The 26,887-nt window shown below is 42.4% G+C and overlaps 1 protein-coding gene across 3 annotated transcripts in view; it reads right to left on the reverse strand.

Annotated features, from left to right (window-relative positions):
- Positions 1-26,887, reverse strand: part of LOC109933334 (metastasis-associated protein MTA1-like) — a 98,301-nt gene that overhangs the window by 22,103 nt on the left and 49,311 nt on the right. For all 3 annotated transcript variants that reach the window (XM_020532315.2, XM_048618287.1, XM_048618288.1), the window contains 10 exons: positions 22,362-22,425; positions 19,779-19,896; positions 14,844-14,946; positions 13,886-13,985; positions 11,651-11,839; positions 9,581-9,655; positions 6,986-7,044; positions 6,106-6,227; positions 1,319-1,470; positions 7-193 (listed from right to left, as the gene is read on the reverse strand). In XM_020532315.2, coding sequence (XP_020387904.1) covers positions 7-193; positions 1,319-1,470; positions 6,106-6,227; positions 6,986-7,044; positions 9,581-9,655; positions 11,651-11,839; positions 13,886-13,985; positions 14,844-14,946; positions 19,779-19,896; positions 22,362-22,425 — 1,169 coding nt within the window. The remainder of the gene's footprint in view (positions 1-6; positions 194-1,318; positions 1,471-6,105; positions 6,228-6,985; positions 7,045-9,580; positions 9,656-11,650; positions 11,840-13,885; positions 13,986-14,843; positions 14,947-19,778; positions 19,897-22,361; positions 22,426-26,887) is intronic.

Below are 26,887 nucleotides of genomic sequence, written 5' to 3' on the forward strand. Positions count from 1 at the left end.
ACTCACATTCTGCTTTGATAGCCGCACTGTTGATTGGTATGAAGGGTCGCCGTGCTGCCTGTCGTGGGCGAAACAGATTCTGGCAGAAATACCGTGCAATTTTGGTGAGTCTCGTTGTCTGAAGACAGAACGCCTGCCGCGTCTTCAGTGTAAACTTCGGGTTGGCATTTTTCACCCAATACCCATGGGGATTCTATAAGATAAAACAGTCACAGTTAGGCAGCATATTCAGGTCCGCACACAGTACAGTTTACTTATAAAACACAGTAATGGTTTCAACTCTGCTAGGAGTGAGCCATAAAATTAATCCAAATGATAAACTTAAATTGGTTGTTCATGTAATTTTCAATAGTCAGGATTTTTCATGTTACACATGTTCTGAATTTTGAAAGCACAGGCTGGAATATGGACAGTCCTCAGCCTATTGCAAACAGCCCAAGAGCAAACTGTTTGACTAGCCAGTGATATCATTGTCACACATGGCCCAACAACAAGCATATTATTTCAAACAGCACTCCCTTGGGCTGTTTGCAACAGGCTGGGAATTGTCCATACTCAACCTGACAGTGCTTTCAAAATTAAAAACACTTCTACAGACCCTGCAAGTACTGCCTCTTCTCTGGGGAGATCTTCTTGAGGTAGTGGCCCATTCCAGGAATCCCACCACTTCCCTGCTTCAAGAAATAATGTCTCACTTCAGGCCAATGGCAACTTGAAAATCAGGTTTAATTCTGAGGCTTCAAGTGCAAAAGAATTAACAATCGGAGGAAAGGGCCAAATAGCAATACATTCAGTTCCATCATAAATCAACCAAACCTCCAATCTCACAATCCCAAATCTATTCTCTCTCCAACTGTCTCTTAACCTGGTCTACAGCAGTTCCTAACAACACTTTACAACTACTAGGTGGAAATACCTGTTGAATCTTCTCAACTTTACCTTCCCTAATTTACAAATGTGTATCTCTTTTCTTCAGCTACTGTACTTTTCCTGAGTCACAGTTACTTCATAGTTTTCTAGGAAGAGAATGTCACTTCAGTGAAATCAAACAAAGTCCCTCAATAAAATCTAAACATTGCCCCCTTCTTTCGATCAGGAACACAGGAACAAGAGGAAGTTATTCAGCCCACTGATCCTGCTCAACATCTGCTTTTGCATGCTATCTTCATATCCCTTATTTCATTAATCAATTTCTATCTTAAACATGCTCAACTGTTGGAATTTCCTACCCCAAAGCCCTGTGGAAGTTCAAAAGATTCACCACCCTCAGTGAAGAAATTCCTCCATTAATGGCTTCCCTAGAAATTGTAACACCTACCGAGCTGTTACGGTTAGGCCCAGGTCTCTCGCCCTCCAGCCTTGTTGGCATCTTCAGGCCACCATATTTCTTCCAGTAATTCCAGCAAGCTGCACACAGTCTGCACTGCATATTTGGAGGACCCCATGAATACCACTGGTATGACTGGGTTGCTACGGTGTTGGGGGAAGAGGGAAAACAAAAAAAAAAGAAAAGACAGAAAGAGTCTTCATCAACCTGTCCCGAGTGGTAACACATCACTGATTCTAGGCACTTACACTGATATTTAAACATAACTCAGCAAGTGCTAGCAATTGACATTACATGCACTCGAAGTGAATGGTTTAGAAGGCCAGAGATAGTAAGAACTGCCGATGCTGGAGTCAGAGATAACACAGTGTAGAGCTGGAGGAACACAGCAGGCCGGGCAGCATCAGAGGAACAGGAAAGCTGAAATTTCGGGTCAGGACCCTTCTTCAGAAAATTTCTCTGAAGAAAGGTCCTGACCTGAAATGTCAGCTTTCCTGCTCCTCTGATGCTGCCTGGCCTACTGTGTTCCTCCAGCTCCACACTGTGTTATCTTAGGAGGCCAAGAGATCCACTTTAGGAGGGGGTTGGTGTAGTTTTGGAACGTCTGCCTGATAATTTTAATAAACAGAACTGAAGGATTTGAATTTTCAAATTGTGCATCTCCAAAATACTCTGGTCGCATACATGGCTCATTTCGAGCAAGCACCCAGTAAATGAATGATACAAATATTAGCATGCATGCATCAAGGGAAAGACAGCAATAACTTTCACCTGGAAATAGCTTTAACATCATTTGTATTAAAAAATTGTTTGGTAGTACAGCATCAGAATTGTGTTGAAAAGAGAAGCCACGTTGAAGAAGGTTTTTCTCTTGCTCACATCAGTACAAATGCAAGAATGCCAAATTTCAAACAATCACAACAATTTATACCACGGGGAAAGAGTGCTGCTTAGTTGGACAACAAGTATTGCTAAATCACAGAAATGCAATTAATAGATTAACAAGCATGGGTTGGCCGAGTATGGTCTGTTTTCTGCCTATGTACTGTACTAACATTTGTAAACAACCAATTTAAACAAATGGGATATGTTCTTCAGTAGTGCCTTGTATAATTGACATTACTTAGGAAGTCGGGGGGTCTCTACTTCCCCAATGCTTTCTCTCTGGCAACACTTCAACCAGAGTCAACTTGCCAACCGATCAGTCCCCTTTCCTGCTGGGCTATAAACTGTTGTGAAGGTTTGCAATTTGGTATTTTTGCACTTGTCTCAGAGTAGGACAGAAAGTGTCAGAACCAGGTCTCTCACTTTCTATCTATGGTCATCTTACTAAGAGAAAGTACTACGTTCAGTGGAGGAACAAGGAGCATAGACAAAGTAAGTGTTCAGGGTGTCAGATAAGGCTGCAGCAGAACCTGAAAAGATACCAGAGAGAGAATGATGGACCACTTACCAATTCAGGCAACAAGGTCAAGTAAGGTACAGGTAAAACTCTCTCTACAGAGTCATAGGGATATACAGCAGGGAAAACAGACCCTTCGGTCCAGCTCCTCCATGCTGCTCAGATATCCTAAATAAATCTAGTCCCATTTGCCAGCATTTGGCTCATATCCCTCTATACCCTTCCTAATCATTTATCCATCCAGATGCCTTTTAAACGTCATAATTGTACCAGCCTCCTCCGCTTCCTCTGGCAGCTCATTCTATACACACATCACCCTCTGTGAAAAAGTCACCTCTTTGGTCCTTTTTAAATCTTTGCCCTCTTGCCTTAAACCTATGCCCTCTAGTTTTGGACTCCCCTACCCTGGGGAAATGACCTTGTCTATTTACCTTATCCATGCCCCTCACGATTTTATAAACCTCTATAAGGTCACCCCTTAGCCTCTGATGCACCAGAGAAAATAGCCCTAGCCTATTCAGTCTCTCCCTCTAGCTCAAACCCTCCAACCTGGCAACATCTTTGTAAGTCTTTTCTGAGCCCTTTAAATTTCATAACATCCTTCCTACAGCCAGGAGACCAAAACTGCATGCAGTATTCCAAAAGTGGCCTAACCAATATCCTGTACAGATGCAACATGACATCCCAACTCCTATACTCAATGCACTGACCAATAAAGGCAAGCACACCAAACACCACCTTCACTATCCTACCTACCTGCAATTCCACTTTCAAGGAACTATGAACCTGCACTCCAAGGTCTCTTTGTTCAGCAACACTCCCCAGGACCATACCATTAAGTGTACAAGTCCTGCCCTGATTTGCCTTTCAAAATGCAGCATCTCTCATTTATCCTAGGTATGTACAGCATGGGTTAGTTACAGAGTAAAGGTTTCTATCTGCTGGCGTTTTTAACAATCCTAGGCATGGTACAATGCAGGTTGGGTATGAAGTAAAACATTTCTACAGTGCTCTAGAAATGTGTTCTGATCAGCCTCAGCTGAGAATCCCCCAGAAAATGAATGCTCCAGTACCAAATCAGGCAGTCCGTTGCCTCTGTCTGTTGGTAGCAGTTTTGTCCTATAACCACTTGGAAGTAGACTAAGTAGTAACCAAATATAGCACCCCTTACAATCGGAAGACAGAGGAGGCATTCTGTTACAATGTAGTCTCCTCTACGTTGGCAGACAAAATCAGAATGGGCAACCATTTTACAGAACCCCTGTATTCTGTCCACAAAAATGACACTAAGCTTCCAGTTGCTTGGCATTTCAACACACCACTGTGCCTTCTGACCAGCATTTCCATCTCAGGCCTGCTGCAGTACTCCAGTTAGGCTCAGTGTAAGCTAGAAGAATGTCACCACATTTTCCACTTGGGAACCCCACAGCAACCAGGATTCAATATCAAATTCAATAATTTTAGATATAAACAATGAACTGTAGATGCTGGAGATTGAAAATAAATACAGATGCTGCCAAACATGTTAATGTTCTCCAGAAATTTCTGTTTAAATAATTTTAAAATCTGCATATTATCTTCCATGTTCTTTATCCACTCCACCTTAGAGGTCCTTTCAATAACATGGGCTGCTTTCAGCACAGCCAACTCATTTTTACCTACATATGCTCTCCCTTATCAGCTCTTCTTTCTTCTTAACATAGTATCATTCATCCCTTTGTCTCCTTTGTTCTCTCTCTGGGCTCTACTTCTGCCGATCCGCTCACTCATTTTGTCCACCTCAGCCCGTCTTCAGCATAGACACCACCTTTTCCTAGCTATATGAATTGGAAGGGTTTAGAGGGATATAGGCCAAATGCTGGCAAATGGGACTAGATTAATTTAGGATATCTGGTCAGCATGGACAACTTGGACCGAAGAGTGTGTTTCTGTGCTGTACATAAAATAGAATCATAGAATCTCTACAGTGTGGAAACAGGCCCTTCGGCCCAACCAGTCCACACCGACACTCAAGAGCATCCCACCCAGACCCATCCCCCTAATCTACATATCCCTGAACACTACAGGCAACTTAGCATGGCCAATCCACCCAGCCTGCACACCTTTGGAGCGTGGGAGGAAACCGGAGCACCCGGAGGAAACCCACGCAGACAAAGGGAGAATGTGCAAACTCCACACAGACAGTTGCCCAAGGGTGGAATTGAACCCTGGACCCTGGCGCTGTGAGGCAGCAGTGCTAACCACTGAGCCACCGTGCCACATCTCTAGGACTCTCGGAGCTGAAGGTGGGTCACTGGACTTAAAATGCTAACTCAGCTTTCTCTCAGATTTTAATTTGATTTATTGTTGTCACATATACTGAGATAGTGAAAAGTGTTGTTTTGCATGCTGTACAGGCAGATCGTACCATACAAAGTGCATCAGGTAGCAGAACAGTGCAGAATACGGTGACACAGCAGCAGAGGTGCAGAGGGAGAGATCAACATTAACATTTGAGAGGTCCGTTCAAAAGTCTGATAACAGCAGGGAGGAAGTTGTTCTTGAATCGGTTTGTACACGCACTTAAACTTTGATATCTTCAGCCTGATAGACGAGGGTGGAAGAGAGTATGACCAGGGTGGCATCTTTGATTACGTTGGTTGCTTTCCCTGAGGCAGCAGGAAGTATAGACGGAGTCAATGCAAGGAAAGGTGGTTTGCATGATGAACTGGGTTGTGTTCACGACTCTCTTTTGTGGTCTTGGGAAGAGCAGTTGTCATACTAACCTGTGATGCATCTGGATAGGATGCTTTCTATGATTAGTGGACATGCCAAATTTCCTTAGCCACCTGAGGATGCTGCCAGACCTGCTGAGTTTCTCCAACAAATTCTGTTTTTGTTTGAGGCATTCTCAGAGTTGAATTGAAAAATCAATGCACTAGAGGAGAGGTCTCTTCCCGATTCACTACACTAAATATAACGGACATCCCAGTCCTAAGAGATTCCTGTAATGTGCATTAGCATACTGATACCGCAAGACTTCATTGCAAGTACTACCTTCAGGGGGAAATGCCACACAAAGTATCAATGGCAAAAGGATAGAGGTAGTGTTCAGAAATACAATCAGCAATGGCAGAGGTCAATCAGGTGGTAACTTGCCATTTTAACCAGTAACTGGTACCTGATATCGGTCTTACCCAAAAATCCTGCACTGTCCCTTTATAACTCGATCACATCCAAGCCATTTAGTTTACGAAAGCCCAAGGGTTTCCAATCCTGTTTACTGGTCAAGCAAATTCCTACATGCGTGTGCATTTGCTGTTCTTAGACACATCATAGGATGGCACTTAAACAGTCAGCAGTGAGCAAATGGGGAACAGCAATAGGGTCTACTTACTGTAGCAGCTCTCACAAGCCCTGCCAGCTCCTCCGTTCTGTCCTGGGAACCCAGCTCCATTCACCATCCCTGGTTTGCTGACTGTGTTATTCACATTGATCTGATTAGGGTTTGGTTTGTTGCTAAAGAAAATAAAAGCGATGGAAATTGAAACCTACAGACAGGGTGATGGTGTCTGATGAGCATGACATTACATCTTGCACAAAACGAATCTCACTGCTGCAAACCTGGTGAACTGGATCTTGCTTTCTCTCTTCAGTTGCAAACAGAAGAACAATGCTGTTAATGGCCAAGTTGCCAAAATCAGTGACTAAAGTATACTGACCAAAAATTACCACTCCAAAAGAAGGCGTACAAGATGAAGAGCAGACAAATAAAAAACTGGTGTGAACAGACTGAGGGACAAAGGTTCTGACAAATGTTACTACTCACATATAGAAAGATCACATGACTAAGGAACCTATGGAACAGTACTCCAAGATGCAACATTCAGAAGAAAAAATTAGATTCAATGGAAAGATTTTGCAGGTAAACAACTACTCGCATTACAACACGCAAAAATATTTAAAACAGATCAAAATGTCCCAAAAACACTCCAGGATCCACCCAACTGTTGAGAAAGCAAGTATGTTCCCATCAAGTAAAGACTGGACTATAGGTTATTTGGCATTCCCTCCAGAGCTTTCAAAACGTTATTAGATAAGTTGTGTTAGCCCGAACATAGAATTATCTGTTTCATGGGTGTGAAAAAGCAGTTAAGGATTTCAGACTAGGATTAGTGGCAACTGTTACATTTCAATACTGTTCCACCCAGATTTCATGACAATGATACCTCATTCCCTTTTTCACTAAAGATGACAATATTCATGGGAGTACTTACTAGTTGGGGATGTAAACCTGCTTTAGTCGACTCTCTGCTTCAGCTGCTTTCAAGCGTTTCTGTGAAAACAAAACTGTATTGATTAGTCAGTGCTCCAGACCCATCCCTTCCTTACTCACACTTTTGTTTCCTTTATCCTTTCATAGGACATGGGCATGGCTGACAAACCAGCATCTCGTTCTCATCCCTCATTGCCTCGAACTGAGTGTCCATTTCAGAGGCAGTTAAGTGCTACAACATAGGGCAAGCTAGGTAATGACGGCAGATTTCCCTCCCTAAAGGACATGAGTGACCCAGTGGGGTCTACTGTAATTACAATTGGCAATAGCTACGTGGTCATCATTAGAAGAGATTTTAATTCCAGATTTTATTGAATTCAATTTCACCGTCTGCCATGGTGGGATGCAAACCTGTCTCTAAATGTTAACCTTGAGTTCTGATTTCTAGTCCAGTGACATTACCATGACATCATTACCTCCCCATGCATTCAAAACTCAGATACATTCTGAGGGCTGATTATTCTTCAAAATTCAACTGTTCATTACTGACTGCAGTCTTGGACAATAGCTCTTGGGATCCATGAAGATTTAATCTCTGGACTCTATATCCATAGGACAACTGTGCCAAAGCACCACATGTACATATATTGCTGCTACCCCTGCTGAGCTTCAGCTTGGCAAGTACCTGGGAAAGGTATGAGGTACCTGACACTGATTCAAAGGGACTTGCACAGTAGAGTTGGGGCAGCTGGGTTTTCCTTGGTCTACTTACTATGCTGCTGAGGTGCAGATATTTAGTTGTGAAAGCATTAATGAGTCTCTCCTATAACAATTCATTCACCATCAGAACAGCTGATCAGGCTGCCTCAGCATCCCTATGAGGAGCAGCAGTGGGAAGCAAAACAAGTGAGCTTCTTGTGAATACAGGAACAACCAGAGTGGGACCAGCGCTAGCTCAGGGGTACCAATGCAAAAGAAACAGCCGAAGAAACTCTATCCTTCCACTGTGATATTTTTCCTACATCTTGTTAGAAACATAGTCTGCTTGCTGAATATTCCCAAGCCTAAAGCCCATTCCTGATCCCTCTTGAATCCCAAAACTCTCAGCCCAACACTGCCTGAGCCCCAAACACCCACTCCCAACCCCCCCATCTGAGCATCAAAGGTACACACCCCGAGCCTCAAAACCTTCTTCTTAGCTATTTCTAAATTTAAAACTCTTTTCTTGATATACAGTTCCGGGTCACAGGTCATGATTAATGGCTAAGAATGTTGTTTTGGTGCAACAGCAATGACAGTGGTTTTCCTCAAATGAGTGAGAGCAGTTGGAAAGTAACAGTAGATCAGAAATTATTCATCATGTACTGCCAACACTACCACACAGGAACAGCAGTTCCATCACAAGAACCTCAAAAGTACAGCAATGTGTGTAAAATATTAACTTGAAAATAGTGACAGTACAATTCCAGTTGCAGCTGCAGAAAGCCCTCAAACCTCTAAGCAGACGGTGGTGTTACACAGGTCAGTCAGTGCTAGTTGTAACAATACACATTAATTCATCAATGTCAGGACCCCCCCCAAGAAACTGGGATTGCTCCCACAGCAGACATATAAATGGAAGTGCTCAAAAATGGAGGGCTTTCGATAGAGGAGATGAAGACAATCTTTCAGTTAGAAAGAGGGTCAGTGACCAAAGGACACAGATTTATGAAAAGTGACAACTAACTAGGAGGAACTTCTTTATCCAGATAATGATCTGCAATGAGCTGCTTGAAGGGGTGTTAGACAGATTAAACGGTGACTTTCAAAGGGGAATTGGATAAATATTTGAGAGGGAACAAATCTACAGGGCTGTAAGACTAATGGGATCTAATGAGTAGGATTTATCCAAAGATTATAAGAAATTGGAGTAGGCCATTCAGACCCTCGAGTACACTCCGCTGTTCAATAAAATGATGGATGACCTGATAGTGCCTTAATGCCACTTTCCTGCCTGCTCTCCCATCAACCTCCAACTCCCGTATCGATCAAAAGTCTGTTCTACTCAATTCTGAATTTATTTGGTGACTCACCCTCCTCTGCTCTCAAAGGAAGAGAATTCCATAGACCCTTAGTATAGACTCAGCCTTCACTTGTAATACCGGAACAGCTTCTGAAGTGTAAACCTCAAACAAGGAGACCAAAATGGTATGCAATTTGCTAGGTGTTGTTTCACAAATGTCCTATATACAACTGAAACCAGATTTCCCTACTTTTATCATCCACTTCCTGTACAAAACAGCAATATCCCATTCACAATCTGCACACTGTCCTTTTATGGTTCACATACAAGGATACCCTAATTCCTCTGTACCTCAATGTTATGCAGTCCCTCATTTAAATATCTTACCTTTTCGTTCTTCTCCACTATGTCATATTAGGAAGATCACTGCATCAGAATCACATCATACAACATTACTGTGCAATGGCTTGAGGTGGCGTTTGGTACCAATATGCCAAGGAAGCCCAGTGAAGAAGCCAGTCAGCTGGCTCATCCCAGGCTGTGAAGAGACAGCTACTTTTTCGACAATGTTCAGTACTGTACAGAATCATTTACCTGTTGTACGTATCTGTCGGTTGTTTTCCACATGTAATAGTATTCGATTATACTGGTTAGTGATTTCCATGGAAGCTGCAACAGACAAAGAAAAGGCATTTCTGAATCCAGAACAACAATGCAATTGAATATTTCGAACATTACCTACCCACCCGATAGATCACCAAAATCCCTGCCACTATATGGGACAGTAAGAGCACTAAACCACTCACTAGGTATTTCTGTTGCACCTGCAGCAAAGCCATTTCTTGTGCAGACTGAGCAAATTGCTGGCCTGATCGACAAAGCAGCTGGTGTTCACCTTGGAGGTCTCTTGTATATTTTCTCCAAAGATGGTTTTTGGCAATAAGAATAAACTCAGCCAAATCCTCATGAGCCACTGCACACAGAGAAAAATTCAGGGTCTCCTCCATTTTTGAGCAAATGGGATGAAGACAGACCGACTTACATTTATATTGTGCCTTCCACATCCTCAGAATGTTCCAAAGTGCTTCAACCCAAAAGGTTTTTTAAGAAGTAAACACTGTAACCAACTGGCACACAGTAAGATCCCAAAATGAGATGAATCATCAGTTAATGACGATGTTAATTAACAAACGTTGACCAAGACACTGAGAATGGACTGCTCACCTCAAAAAAAAATTGCGGCCTTTTATGTCCACCTGAATTGAAAGATGAGGTCTTAACTTGAGATTTCATTCAAATTGTGGTACCCCGGATATTATGGGCCCTCAGCACTGCAGTCAAACATGGATCATGTCACAGGTACTGAAGTACCATTCAAACCATAACTTCTAATTACCATAGTCCCAAAGTCCACCAGTGTAAAAGTGAGAATACCTAGGAAGCTGGGTGTGGCTGGAAAGGTTTTCCTGATTGAGCAACCTCTCATTACACCTGTTGGTGATGTCCTGCTACCAGAGTATATCAATGTGCACTGTAATCATGCCAACTAGAGTAGAGTGTGTAGCTACAAGTATTCAACTTCACATTACATCTCTATTCTGCATCCTTGACCATTATAGATATAATTTTAAATATGGGGCTTTGAGCCATTTGCAAACCTCTATTTGCCCCCAGTACCCAATTTTATTATATTTAGCCCCAGCACACCACACCATTCACATCCCTTGCTTTCCTTTTACAATTCACAACATGTCTCCCTCAGTGAATCCAGGCTTCTCCATTAGCTTTAAGGGGTCTTACTTGCAGGCTTCCAAAGTTTACTATTACATGATTGTTTGATAATGCTCGTGAAGGACATTGAAAGGATTTTTCCAACTTCAAAAGTGCTCTTGTGGTGGAGCCACAATATCCCTACCTGTGGGCCAGGAGTTTCAGGTTCAAGTCCCACCTGGTCCAGTTATGCATCATAACATCTGAACAGGTTGATGAGTATTTAAGAGCTTGGTTCTTTCTTCTACCCTAGTATGCAACTTGTAAAGGATTCTTACGGAATAGTGGTAGTGCTACTGCCTCTGGGCCAGATGGTCCAGGTTAAAGTCCCACCTGACCCAGACTTGTGTCATATAAACCAAACAAGCTGATTTAAAATATCTGTAAACGTAACTTGTCCTGATTAATCCACAGTAACCCAATAGACCCCTTACTCCTTTTCGGAGGAGTTGTCACAAGGGCACCATTGCAGTCCTGGGACTCGTGTTCACAAGGAAGGCAGAGAGATTATGGGAAGAGATTTGGGCTTTGCCCCTTAGTGCAATATGCAATCATCAGACTACTCTATCACGTCCCATTAAAACACTCTTTGGGGAGGCAAAGCAAAGGCTAGACAGAATAAAAATTTCTTTTACACTGTCCCATAAACACCAAAGGCAGACAAAATAAAGACTTGCCCAATATTTTCCAATTGAGGAGTAGAAGATCAGCGCTTAAACCAGTTCAGTGCACCAACCAAGTATTCAGAGCTGGAGTATCAATATTCAGGACAACAGATATCTCATTCAAAACAGATTTAGAAGGATTCAATTAACTTCAAAATAGTTAGTGAGCTCAGACTAAAAAGGACTTCTCCTTGGAGAGCCATTGTTAATAATTTCAGGCAGTACTTACAAAGTCTTGTCGAATGTCACTAAAGTCCTTGCCGTATTTTTCTAGGGCCTCCTCGAATAGATTGGCTTCAGAGGCCGACCATTCCTCCATCTCATCCCGACAGAGCACAGGCCCTCCCTGCGGCACCAACGCTGAGATTGCCTTCGATACATCATAATTATTTTTATGTAATGTGTCCATTGAGTGAAACTGCAAGCGGACAGAATGAGGGTCAATACCTCCATCCACACAAGACAATAAACGTGCATGTACTCAGTTACAACATTCCCCAAGCAGGACAAGCAGCACAAAGTTACTGTGACCCCCTCACAGGGCAAGCAATATGCAGTCAGTCTGCAAAGCTCAACATATAAAGTGCACTGCTGCCATGGTGAGGGTAAATATATAAGTTGGTTCTGATCAAATGGATTGCTTGTTCTGGTTGGTGTTGAGCTCATCGAGTGTTGTTGCAGCTGCACTCATCCAGGCAAGTGGGAAGTATTCCATCACACTCCTGACTTGTGTCTTGTTGGAGGACATGCTTTGGGGCATCATGAGGTGAATTACTTGCTGCAGAATTCCTAGCCTCTGACCTGTTCTTGTAGTCACAGTATTTGTAAGATTAGTCCAGTTCAGTTTCTGGTCTATGGTAACCTCCAGGACTTTGATGGGGCTTCAACAATAGTAATATCTTAGAAGGTCAATGGTTAGATTATATTGTTGGAGATGCTCACTGCCTGGTATTTCTGTGGTTTAAGTGTTATTTGTCATTTATACCTGCTCAAGTCTGAATGCTACTTATAGACATGGGTGCATTCAGTATCTGAACCATTGTAAATGGTATTGAATATTGTACAACCATCAGGAAACATCCTACTTCTGACCTTATGGAGGGAACGTTGCTGATGAAGCAGCTGAAGATGGTTGGGCCTGGGGTACTCGCATGAGAAACTCCTGCAGCATAGACGAAGGACTTTCAACAACCATAACCTATGTTATTTTGTGCTTTGCTTTTTTTAAACATGGCTTCAACTAGCGTAAAGATTTTCCAGATTCCCATTGCTCAGGTTCTTTGATGCCACACTATCAAATGCAGCCTTGATGCCAAAGGCAGTCATTCTCATCTCAAGTTTAATTGTTTTGCCTTTATTTAGTCTCAGTGTGTAATGAGATCAGCAGCTGAGTGGCCCTGGCAGATCCCAAGGACAGCATTAGCAGGCACATTACTGCTGCAAGCACTGCTTGACAGTACTGTCAACTACAGCCTACAGCTTACATCACATTGTTGATGATTGAATGATTGGTAGATAATTGATTGGATTGGATTTATCCTGCATTTTTTGGGCAGGTCATATTAGACCAATTTTCTGACTAGAGTCGCAGCTAGTTGTGGACTCAAGGTCTTCAGTACTACTGCTGGAATGTTGTCAGGGTATTTGCCATGGGCAGTGCCTTTAGCCATTTCTTGATATCTTGTGGATTGAATCACATTGACATCTATGAAACTTGAGACCCAAGGAAGAGGCTAAGATAGATCATCCACTCAGCACATGTGACTAAGAATGCTTCCCTCTTGTTTTTTGCACTGATGAGTTTGACTGCCTCATCATCGAGGATGGGGATATTTGTGAAGCTTTCTCCTCTAGTGACCTAATTGCCCACTATCATTCACGACTGAATGTGGGAGGACTGCAGAACTTAGATATGATCAGTTTCTTGTAGGATTGCTTAGCTGTCTATGGCATGCAGCTTCCACTATCTGGAAGGAAAGTCATCCTATGCTATAGCTTTACCACGTTGACACCTCATTTTTACGTATGCCTGGTGGTGCATCCTTGGTACGCCCCCTCTTCATAAAATCACGGTCAATGGCCCCTACCTTGATGGCAAAAGGGAGGGAGATGGTGGGCATTAACATTACAGAATACAACTTTGCTGCTGCTGCTGGTGGTGGCCCACAACACCTAATGGATGCACAATTTTGTGTTGCTGTTTCCATTTGAAGTCTATCCCATATAGCACAGTGGTAGTGGCACACCATATGGAGGGTGCAGTGCAAGGACTGCGCGACGGTCATTTCTACTAGGAATGGCAGTGTTAATATATGTAGGAATTAAACCATGTGCATGGTAGAAATATTCATTGCTTTATAAGTGGTTTCTACATCAAGCCAGTTTTCTGTACAACAGATCACTTCAGAAATTAATATTACAACTGCAATGTATTGATGGATAATAAAAACTGCTGCATCCTTACCAGTGTGATATCTCTAGAGGCAGCCGCAGCACTCATGTGTAGACTTGGCTGTCGTATGGAGCTACTGCAGTCTAAGGCCCGAGCAAACGTACCTACAGATCTATAAAACATAGGAATAAATCATTACAAACAAACCCAATCAAAAAGGGTAATCTGGTTTATTCCCTTAAAGGGATAGGGCAGTTCCACGAGTCAACATTCAACTGACCACGAGTAGCGATTGTTTCAGATTCAGAGACTATCAAGTTAACTGTGTGCTCTGCACAAATAGCACTCCAAGGAGCATGAGATAACAAGGTGTAGAGCTGGATGAACACAGCAGGCCAAGCAGCATCAGAGGAGCAGGAAAGCTGACGTTTCAGGCCTAGACCCTTATTCAGAAAATCGAAGAGCATGTCCCGTTTTGCCACAGGGTGAGATTAAGGGAGAGGTAATTTGCAGGCAACCACAAATGCAGTTCAGGGCTTTTAGATACAAATAGACAAGGTTAGTGTCTGTGCTGACTTCCCAGCAAACTAACCAGAAGCTGTACACATTGTGGGACCACTGTTCAAAAATTTTGAAAATGATGCCCTTGCCAAGCTGCCAAAAACCTCCAACACAATTTCCTCTGACTGTAGCTAGGAGGCTGGGCTGACTAGATCAGGCTGGAGTTGCAGGGAGGGACTCTCATTGTCTTTCCAATAGCAACTGACAGAAAAGACTCCAGACAGACAGTAAACTTTAGGAAGTTTGCATGTTGAATTGGCAGTGTTTCCTCACTACACCCAGAGGAACAGAAAGAGCAGTGACCCCCATTTGCACGAATAATTCTATACCCAGATGCCAACATCAGGGGACTGATGGCTTAAAGCCCTGCTCCTCTTATGAAAGACCAGTGAGACAACCAGAATAAACAGGTCTCAAGCTACAAAAGCACAGAAAAATGCAAAGGTGGGTGCTACAGTCATTAGCTTACCGTGCAAGGACCAAGAACTGATCTATCTGCCTATCGGTCAGGGGGTTGTCTGGATCCCAGATTTTTACTTCAAGCTTTAATTGATCTCTTTCATCCTCTTCATCTGAGTAAATAAAATGGGGAAAAAACATTAAACATCAGTGAATACAGCAAAGTATAGGAGTGGATCACACTGTGCAGAGACTCTGGAAAGTACAGGGTTGTGACTGAATTCACTAAACATGAAACTGACAAAATTGAGAGACAATAAAGGATAAAATTTTAAGGCGGCTGAATAGGCTGGGGCTTTTGCCCCGGAACATGAGAGGCTGAGGTGTCACCTTCTAGAGGTTTCTAAAATCATGAGGGGCATGGATAGAGTGAATAGCCAAGGTCTTTTCCACAGGGTATGGGAGTCCAAAACCAGAGGGAAAAGGTTTAAGGTGAGAGGGGAAAGATTTATAAAGGACTGAAGGGGCAACTTTTTCATGCAGAGGGTAGCGCGTGTATGGAACAGGCTGCTAGAGAAAGTAGAGGAGGTTGGTACAATTACAAAATTTAAAAGGCATCTCAATGGGTACATTAATAGGAAGGGTTCACAGGAATATGGGCAAAATACTGGCAAATGCGAGGAGGTCAGATTGGGATGTCTGGTTGGCACGGATGAGTTGGACCGAAGGGTTTGCTTCCATGCTGCGTGATTCTATAACTAACATTAAAAACAATTACAAAAGATTCCAATGATGTGTAAAAAGAAAAGCAATGAATGATAGTGGACACAGCAATTAGGAGAAACTGCAATGGAGTCTAAGAAGGTGGCAGCAACATTGAACAATGCCTAGCCATCTTTGTGATACAACGCTCAGGGTGGGTCTAGGGGTCTAGTGAAAATGAAGAACATAATGATATGCATAGCAGCAAAGAAATAATAAACTGTAATGCCTGACAAAAGTTTTAAAAGAATGGCTACAGCGAATGGACCTGCTCATTTTTGATCTTGTAAAGTTCCCAGATTTTTAGAATCACTTTCATGGTTTGAAAGGTAACACTAATCCTGCTGCACAAGACAGAAGGCAGAAGGCAGGGAAGGAATTCGACTCTTGGCCAAATAGCCTGACAACAGTAATGGGATAAAGGTATAAAAGGATAATGGGATAAAGATATCAGGTAAATCCACTCCTAGGGACATTGGACCAAAAAACAAAATCACACTATGTTTGGATTGATGGAGACAGTGATATTGTAGTAATGTCACTGGACTAATAGTCCAGAGGTGCAGGCTGATACCACAGGATCATCGGTTCAAATCCTATCACAAAAACACAATTGCTATGTGCAGACGGAAGCTATTCCGTCCACTATGTCAGCACCGACTCTGAGCATTTTAACTTGGTGCTAATCTCCTGTCTTTTCCCTGTAACCCTGAATAATGTTTATATTTAAATAATCATCCAGTGCTCTCTTGAATGCCTCAAATGGCAGCTGGTGTAATTAAAATTATAATTGCTAAAATCTGGAATGGACAGCCCGTTTTAGTAACGGTGACTGTCAAACTGTAGAATGTGGTAAAAATTCATTTGATTCACGAACGTTCTTTAGGAAAGGTAATCGGGCCTATATATGACTCTCAATTCCTCTAAAATGATTGGAGCAAACTATTTGGTGCAAGAGCAATTAGGGATGGGCAACAAACGCTGGCCTTGCCAGCAATGGCCCCAGCTCATGAAAGAATAAAAGCAAAGACAGAAAAATCACAGCTGACCAGTTTTTGAGACTGTAACTAGCAGGGCGGATTATGAAGAAAGAAGAGATGTGGTGTATTTGGATTTTCAAAAAGCAATCATTAAGGTGCCACAGAGTTGGGCTCATGAGGTTGGGGATAACAATTAGAGTAAACATAGGTTTAGTTAAATGGACAGAAAACAGATAGGGAAAAAAATGCATACTTTGGCATTGAAAGGCTAGAATTGGCAGGCTCCTGCATGAATCAGTACTTGGGCCTCAGCTATTTACAATCACAGATAAAATGACCAAGAACAACACATCCAAGTTTGCTCATGATAACCAGTCAGATGCTAAAGAGAAAAGCAGATTATTTTTAAATAATTACAAACTGAATTGTTGTGTTCAGAGGGGTCTAGATGCCCTATAGACAAACTTATGAAACCTAATTTGGTATCGCAAGCAATTAGGGAAGCCAACGCAATTATACAGGGCTTTGGCAAAGTCACACTCTTGGAGTACAATGTACAATTTTGGTTTCCTTGCCCAAGTAGAAATGAACCTGCCTCACAGGAAGTGCATCTAAGGTTCACTGATTGATTCCTGGGATGAGGTGATTATCTTATGAAGAGTGATCGAGTACAATAAGCTTGTATCATCAGGTTTACAAGTATTTGAAACAATCTCTTTGAGTGTAACACTTCTAAAACACTCAACAGGAGAAACACAGGTAGGGTTTTCCCTTGACAGGGAATCTAGAATGAGGGGTCACAGCCCGAGAAGGGGAGTTAAGCAACTACGAGATAAACAGAAGTTGCTGGACTGGAATTCTCTGCTCCAGACAGCTGTGTAGACTTGGTTGTTGAGTATATCTGACATTAATAGATTTTGGACACCACTGAAATCTAGAAATATGGAAAAGAGGGTTAAGGTGCAAGATCAATCTTATTGAAGGTGCAGCAGACACGAAGAACCATGTACATACGCCTGTTCTGTTTTTTTATGCATTTAGGAGTAGGCCAGCATGACCAGCTAATCTGGCAACTGGACTGGAACAATTCTTGGTAATCCTCAGTCATGTCACCAGTTATTCTGTTGATCTACCTCCTCACGAATGCTCAACATTCAAATATCTTCTCTTTACTGCACATTAGTTCAGTTTGGTTGCCACTTTCTGCACTGTCTCTAATGCCCAACTACACAGTAACCCAGGTAGGGCTGCTTCAATACTTGGTTTGCTCCCTGGGATCAAACCCTCTGCCTACACAATCAAACATTTCTTCTCAGTGCTACATATTATACAGGTGGCTTCAGTAAGTACTCCTTAAAGACCCTAGACCCACCGCGCTAGTTGCTTTAGTTCTGAACTGATCAACCTGTGTTCCCTGATTTTTCTCACCAAAAGCATCATTTTTAAAAAAGGTCAGCCTTACATTTTCATAGCACCTTTTACATACTCACAATGCCCTAAAGCACTTATCAAATAATCAAATACTTTTGGAACGTAAGTGCCATTGTGGAAAATGCAGTCATTCACATACAGCAAGCTCCTACTAACAGCAATGTGATAATGACCAAATAACCCATGGTTTTAACATTCTCATTGTTGGTTGAGGGATTAATACTGACTGAGACAACAGGAATAACCCCCCTGCTCAAAACAGTAGCACCAGATCTTTTACATCGATCTGAGGGCACAGATGAGGCCTCAGATAAAGGTCTCAGGCATAAGACAGCACCTGCAGGCTTGCAGGACTCCTGAAGTACTGCAGTAGAGTTTCGAACATAAAGGCATCTTACATGGATCAGCCGAATATAGAAGAACTCCAAGCGAAGGAAGGCAACACTGGAACAGGTGACCAAAACAAGAGTCGAAGTTTGAGAAGAATTTGCAGGAGGAAGGCAGAGGGCTTTGAGAGTTTTCAAACCAGGTGGATGAAAGCTGTGCAATCAGATACGAAAGGAAAGGTCTAAGGCCATACGAAATGGGAATAGGTATAGGCTGTTTGGCCCAGAGTCCGGTCTGCTATCCAAAAGAACCGTGGCTGATCCAACATCCCTCACGTCTACTTTCCTACTCTTTCCCTGTAACCCTGATTCCCCAACTAATCAAGAATCTATCTCAGCCTTAAATATACACAAGGACTCTGTCCCCACTGCTCTTTGAGGCAAGGAGGTCCAAAGGCTCTCAACCCTCAGAAGAAATCCCTCCTCATCTCAATCTCAAATTGGAGTCCCTTTATTTTGAGACTATGCTCTCTCGTCCCAGATTCTCCCATTGGGGGAAACATCCTCTCAGCATTTACCCTGTCAAGCCCTTAAGAATCCTATATGTTTCAGTGAGATTGGAGTTTGGTAGAATGAGAGGCAGTGAATCAAATCCAAACCTGTTTAATCTTTGCTCACAAGACAATCCCTCCATACCATGGATCATCCCAGTAAACTTTCTCTGAATTGTCTCCAATAAAATTTCTCACCTCAAGTAAGGGGACCAAAGCTGCTCTCAGAACTCCAGGCATGGTCTTGTCAGCACGTTGTACAGTTGCAGTAAGACTTCCCAACTCTTATAGTTCAACCTCCTTGAAATAAGGGCCAGCAATCCTGATTACCCACTAAACCTGTGTGCTTGCTTTCTGTGTTTCATGCACAAGTGCTCCCAACTCCCTTTTCTGTTGTAGCTTTGTTGCTCTCCATTTAAAAGGTTGGTGGGGCAGTGGTGTGTAAACATGACATGGACTGACTGACCAAATTCTATTAGGGAAGAGTACTAACGGATTACGGAGTTAAGACAGGAAAACTGAATTGACATACACATCAGCTATGATCAAAAGAATGGAATAACAATCTCGTTGGGGCTGAATGACCTATTCCTGCTCCTACATGGCTACTCGGTTAACATTTAAAGGTCAATAGGAGATAAAAGGCTGCCAAACTAGCGCCAAGCTCTAATCCATAAATCTAGCCTCAGAAGTGGCTATAAATTTCTGCTTCCTCTTTTGTCCTACTCACCCTCACCAATAAAAGGATGGGAAAGAGTGGGAGTATGAGTTTCAACTACGTGACCCAGTGCATCAACACACTGTCTTTGCTGGATTGCTGATGCTTCCTTTGTCTTTCTCCAAACCCACATATTTTAAGTGAGGCAAAAAAAAAATTTAAAAATGTAAAATCTTAAAACCGCTGTTCAATTCTCAGATTAAACCCAAAGAATGGCTGATTGCGTACGTCACCCACCTTCTTTTAGTAAATCAGGAATGTCCGCCTGGTACCGGGGACCTACACGGATCTCTCCTTTATCTGCTAGAAGAGTCTTTTGCTGTGGATCGTAAACTAGACAATAAAAAAAAGAATCCTGAAAGAAAGGAAAGAAACCAAAAAAGGGTCATTTCAGAGGGCCAGCTCAACACAATAGACATTTCCCCCCACCACAGTGAGGGATTCTAAGGCTCCTAGACACTGGAATTCCTTCACAGGTGGAAAGGCAGAGTCAACTCTAACCAGAATCTAAAGAAATTCATATGCAATCGCAATCAAATCCTCCCTTTACTGACCGGGCTGTTTAAAATGGAGACGTCTTCATGAATGCGGAGAGATGATTCCTCTTGCAGGAGGATCTAGAACTAGGAGTTGCCATTTTAAAAATAAGCAGTTGCCCATTTAAGACAGATTAGCTGAAGTTTCCTCTCTGAAGGTTGTTTAAATGTTTGGAACTCTCTTCCTCAAAAGCAGAACCTTTGAATTTTGGGGAAATGTTTAATGATAGTAAGATGACAGTTTATATTATCTCATTATCGTTAAACATTTCCCCAAAATTTGATTTTTTTTAAAAACTGAGGTTTAGGTCCATGCAGAGATATTTCTAGTGCAATGTGTCTCTGTTTCCATTGCTTGTTAACAGAAACTGAGACAAGGAAATACAACTCGAAAAGGTGTGCACACACACAATCCACTCCCACCAAGAGATTCAATAAATGTGCAAACATTTTTGAAAATCTTTACAATATTGATTGTTCCTGGAACTTAAAATATGAATGAATTAGGAGTAGGAAAGGGCCTTTGGCCTTTTGACCCCATTCCACCATTTAATAATAGCTCCCCATAGCTAACTGGATTGTAACCTCAACTCTACATACCTGCTTCCCTACTAATCTTTAACCTCCTTGCCTAACAATAATGCAGCCAACTCTGTCTTAAAAACATTCAAAGATTCTTCTTTGTTACCTTTTGAGGAAGAGTTCCAAACATTTAAACAACCTTCAGACAGAGGAAATCTCTGTCTTAAATGGGCAACCCTTTATTTGTAACAATGGCAACTCCTCGTTCTAGATTCTCTTGATAGAGAAATCATCCCTCCACATTCATCCTGTCAATCACATTCAAGTCTCAATCAAGTTACTTCTTATTTTTCTGAACTGGAGTGGACACAAGCTTAGCTGGTCAAAACCTTTCCCCAAAAGGCAACCGACCTAATATCAGAAACTAAACCTTATCAAGAAGGCAAGTCCATTCAGTAGTACGACGCTATAACATATTCAGACTCATCAGATAGCATAAGAGGGTGACAGGCACGCTAAAGTTCTTAGGAGATTTCCCTCTCAGGCCTGCTGCAGTGTTTCAAAGACGCTCAGTGCAAGCTAGAAGAACAGCATCTCATTTTCCCCATGGGCTCTGCAGCCTTCTGAACTCATAACAAGTTCAATTTTAGAGTGTGAACACATCCTTCCATGATCTTCAACCATCCTGACACCCTAGGTCCTATCATGACTTGGGCCGCTTTCAGCACAGCCAACCCATTTTCATCTACTTATCATAGAAACCCTACAGTACTGAAACAGGCCATTTGGTCCATCGAGTCAACCAACCCTATCCCTGCCTTCCCCATGGCTAATCCACCTCGCCTGCACAGCCCTGGACACTATGGGCAATTTAGCATGGCCAATCCACCTAACCTCCACATCTTTGGACATGGAGATCTACAGTCCCCATTTTCAACTATTGTTTTGCCCAGCATACATCCCTTGGTGTTCCTAAATGTTGCACTCTCTCCTTCAGCTCCATCTCCACCCACCTGCTCACTCCTTACCTACCCCGATGCACTCACCCCGCCTTCAGCAGATACATCATATATGTATAGTTAATTTCAGTTCCGAAGTAGGGTCACTAGACTTGAAATGTTAACTCTGGTTTCTAACCACAGATACAGCAAGACCCTAGTTCCTCCAGCAATTTCACTCATCATGAACGTCACCCTCAGCCCCATGGGAATAGGGCAAGATGACAGCATTTCAGGATTGGGTTGCAACCAGTCCTATTTGCATGCTGGCCTGAAGCACAGTGCAGTAATAGCAGCTTCCACACATTTTTCAGATCCTTGTAGGTGCCATACTTCTTTCCTGTAACACATTCCTTTCTCACCACACAGCTGAGGAAGGGTCACTCGACCCGAAACATTAACTGATTTCTCTTCACAGATGCTGCCAAATTTGCTCAGCTTTTCCAGCAATTTCTACTTTTGTCTCTTTCTTTCTCATACTTGGTTGCTAACTTTCCATAACATAATATCACAGCTTTCAAGTTCGCTGATTGTTAACATAATATCTGGTACGGGCATATACTGTCGACTGACAAAGGCATTTACTCATCCTGCCTACCCAGCCCTACGCAAACTTGCAGCCCTTGCTGTATGCATAATTATTTCACACACTCCTTAATGCACACTGACACAAAACTCAGAATATTGGAGAATGCACATCAATGCTCCCTGTGCAGCTTATTGCACTTCCTCTCATGAAAAGTGTCAAAAAGGAGAAACCGTACCTCTTTCTCCAGATAGGAAAAGACTGCTTCAGTTTCATTCAGCAGAGTCACACTGCATTTACCTCTGTGAGAATACAAAGAGAGAGCTTGTTAAATTTAAATGCAGTGAGACATAAAACCTGTTATACAAATTAATTCAGGAACTCTGAGGCCTATGGCAAGCTTAATTCACTGCAGGCAAACACTTAAATTGAAACCAGCAGAAAGAACACTCATTGGGCTCAGAACACTCCGCCGAATGCTCCGAATACATGCATGATCATGCCTGATCTCACTTGCCAGCGTCCATCCAATTCTTTAGATATAGTCTTTAATTGAAATCAAACATCAAGAGAATTCATGTCTGGGAATTGGCTGGCTGTAAAGCTATGGCACAGAACCCAGTAGAATGGTCTGCCTTGGACCCTCAACTCTTCATTTAAAATAGGATTTGCCCAAGCAGGGTACTAAACACCATCAGTCTGGATTAATAACAGAGCTCTGTTGCTGCAGCAATGTGTTAGGAAAGAGGTACACTGGTTCATGCTGCTCCTTAAATAAAAACCAAAAGAACTGCAGATGCTGTAAATCAGGAACAAAAACAGAGTTGCTGGAAAAGCTCAGCAGGTCTGGTAGCATCTGTGAAGGAGAAAAAAGAGTTAATGTTTCGGGTCTGGTGACCCTTCCTCAGAAGTTTTGTTTTTGTTCATGCTGCTCCTTGTTGTCCAGGTGGAAAGGGTTTATATTTGCAACCTGGAATGCGGAGGCACCAGTAAAAGAGACAGCTATGTACATTTTGAAAGCTTGGGAGAAAATGCTGATTAATCAAGGAAATCAAAAAAACATGCAAATTTTTTATAAGTCTCCCTCCCAACACACAGGTGGGGGAAGCATTAAAACAGTCTCATCTATAACGGGACCTCAAGATGTCTTCGATCCCAACGCATGCCTGAATGATGCAGATATTAAATTGTTCAAAACACACAAATTAAAAAAAAACTAGAGTCTTTTGCTACAGCAGGATGGACTCTGGATAATGTGGCCTTGACGACAGGGCAAGGGCACAAATTGTACACTTGGATGAAATTGCAAAATAGATTCTTCTATTACTTTGGTAACAATCCAGTAAATCTATGTAAAGAGGTAATTTGACTGTTTTATTATAGAAACAGTACTTGTCCACATAACACACTCCACGGCTTAAACTTTCAGAGTAAACACAGCTTCACTTGTAGTTGAGCAGAGTTTTGCAGATCCCAGAGCGAGGGGGTGCGAGAGCGAGCGAACATAGAACAGTACAGCACAGTACAGCCCCTTTGGCCCACAACGTTGTGCCGACATATTATCCTACTCTAAGATCAAAATTACCCTGCATACCCTTCATTTTACTATCATCCACGTGCCTATCCAAGAGTCACTTAAATGTCCCTATGTATCTGACTCCACCACCACTGGCAGTGCATTCCATGCCCCCACCACTCTCTGTGTGAAGAACCTACCTCTGACATTTCCCCAATACCTTCCTCCAACCTTAAAATTATGCCCTCTCGTAATAGTCATTTCCGCCCTGGGAAAAATTCTCTGGCTGTCCACTCTATCTATGCCTCTCATCATCTTGTACACCTCTATCAAGTCACCTCTCATCCTTCTTCGTTTCAATGAGAAAAGCCCTAGCTCCCTCAACATTTCCTCATAAGACCTGCCCTCCAATCCAGTCAGCATCCTGGTAAATCTCCTCTGCACCCTCTCTAAAGCTTCCACATCCATCCTATGAATGAGGGACCAGAACTGAACACAATATTCCAAGTGTGGTCTAACCAGGGTTTTATAGAGCTACAGCATAACCTCGCGGCTCTTAAACTCAAATCCCTCTGTCAATGAAAGCCAACACATCATACGCCTTCTTAACAACCCAATCAACCTGGGTTGCAACTTTGAGGGATCTATGGACATGGACCCCAAGATCCCTCTGTTCCTCCACACTGCCAAGAATCCTGCCATTAATCCTATATTCTGCATTCAAATTCGGCCTTCCAAAATGAATCACTTTTCCGGGTTGAATTCCATCTGCCACTTCTTTGCCTAGCTCTGCATCCTATCAATGTCCCGTTGCAACCTGCAACAGCTCTCCACACTATCCACAACTCCACCAACTTTCGTGTCATTGGTAAACCCACCAACCCACCTTTCAAAATCCTCATCCAAGTCATTTTTAAAGATCACAAAGAGCAGAGATCCCAGAACAGATCCCTGTGGAACACCACTGGTCACCGAACTCCAGGCTGAATACTTTCCATCTACTACCACCCTCTGTCTTCTATTGGACAGCCAATTCTGGCAGGGATGAGAGGGAGGGTTGGACATGGGATGGAGCCAGTGGTGGGGAGACTTTAAAACTGGTTAATTCCATGTTTAGGCCATAGGGCTGTAAGCTCCCGAGGCGAAATATGAGGGGCTGCTCCTCCAGTTTGCGGGTGCTGTCATTGTGACACTGGAGGCGGCCCAGGATGGACATGTCACGAAAGAGAGAGATAATAACTATAGTATAAATCTAACACATACAAAGGAAATCATTACTCATTTAGAAGCTGGCTTCCCTAAGACTGGAGAAACAAATTCCAACTGAAGTAGTTGTAATCTTTATTCATAAGGAATCTGAGTGAACCTGAAAATTACTGAGGCCATGGTGATAACTGCAGCTATTCAATTTATTCCTATGTGTGTATATTTGTGTCTACAGATCAAAATTTAGCCCAAATGAAGAGGCCGCAAGGTGACTTCAGACAAGCCAAGGTAAGGGTTGACGGTCAGAATCTTGCTCGCAGACTTGAAATGTCTAATACTAGGAGCATGTATTTAAGGTGAGAGGGGGATGTTCAAAGGAGATGGGAGGGGCATGCTATTTTTTTTAAAAAAGCAGAGTGGTACGAGTCTGGAACACGCTGCCAGAGGTGGAGGAGGACTAGGCAGATACAATAGGGGTGTTTAAGGGACTTTCAGATAAGCCCATGAATATGCAAGGAATGGAGGGATATGCACCAAGGGCAGGCAGAAGGGATTCATTTAATTTGGCGGCAGGTTTGGCTCAACATTGTGGGCTGAAGGGCCCATTCCTGTGCTGTACAGTTCAATGTAGCAGAGCTTATATCGAACAAATTTTGTTCTATTTGGCTATGTGCAGTGCTGTATAATGGGTTTTGGAAAACTTCAGACATGTTTAAAACTTGCTGCAAAACAAACTAAAAACGGTCACAACGCAACAAACCGAACAAAGAGATAAGTGCAGCAGTTTCCTAAACACTGCTCACTCTGCTGTTCCATCTGCAAACTTCAGAACATTTCCACTCAGATTAGTAACGGGCATGGACAGTACTGATCTCAACAGTGATTGCGATCCCCGCATGAAATCAGGAGGTCCTAGAGAAGGTACAGAGGATGTCAAAGGATAGACAGCTTTATAGATTTGCACAAATCGGGGTAGGGATGAGGGGTTGGATCGAGGGGTTGGATCGAGTTCGATGTCAGAAATGCAGGATTGGATTAATTATTGAATTCAAGAAAATTCCAATACCACTGTCTCAACAGTCTATTCCTGCAGTCAAAGCGATTTAAACAGCTATTTTTTCTTAGCTTTCCAAGGAAAAGGACATTTTCCATGTTCACTGAAAGAAGAATTATGAAACCAGCTGCAGTGGGTTATCAACAGAAATGTCAGGATATGAAGCATTGTAGTGAGTTCCATGCTCTTTAATAATGCATTTATCAGGTTTAACCGTAACGCTTTACTTGTCCATAAGTTGTTCTGAACTTCAGGGTATTCATCGTAGTATTTAACTTCAATAGTTAACTTCAAAACCAGCATCTGGTCCATTCCAAGTGCACAATGGGTCCAAGTGATCAATCAAACTTCACAATTTCTCATGCTTTCCTTCATATAGATCACCTTTCTGAGAGTACTTGGGACAATTAACCATGATTGGAGTAATACTCTGTCAATAGCACTGTTGATTTTAAACTTACGTCACATCTATTCCATTTAAAATCTAAATCCACATATTTAAAAGACCTAGACTCCAAATTTTAAATTCTACTCTAATCCTAAACACATTTTCCAAATATGCAGCTCTGCCTCATCAGAAATCATACAGATTCCTGAAGATTTTCCATAAAGATACCAATAAAACATGGCAAGATCTGCTTTTATCTGAAAGCAGCTTGTTTTCAGCAAAACAGGTCTCACTGTGGAAAAAAATGCCAGACACACAAGCTATTTATATAGGACCCATGGTTTTCCTTCCAAATCCACATGGGTTATGCAGTTCTAAGTAATAACACATTGCAGAAATGCAGCTTTTTGATCAGCTGCTCAACCATCATCAATAAGTGGCCAAAAACGCTGAAAGGATTTGAATATTCCTTTTTCGGCTGTGGGAGAGCCCACTCAAGCATTTGAACATCCAATTGCTCTTTAAAACTATCAGAGATAGTAGGAACTGCAGATGCTGGAAAATCTGAGATAACAAGGTGTAGAGCTGGATGAACACAGC

The sequence above is a fragment of the Rhincodon typus genome, chromosome 39, assembly GCF_021869965.1.
Source record: "Rhincodon typus isolate 14 chromosome 39, sRhiTyp1.1, whole genome shotgun sequence".
In the NCBI taxonomy this organism is placed as follows: domain Eukaryota; kingdom Metazoa; phylum Chordata; class Chondrichthyes; order Orectolobiformes; family Rhincodontidae; genus Rhincodon; species Rhincodon typus.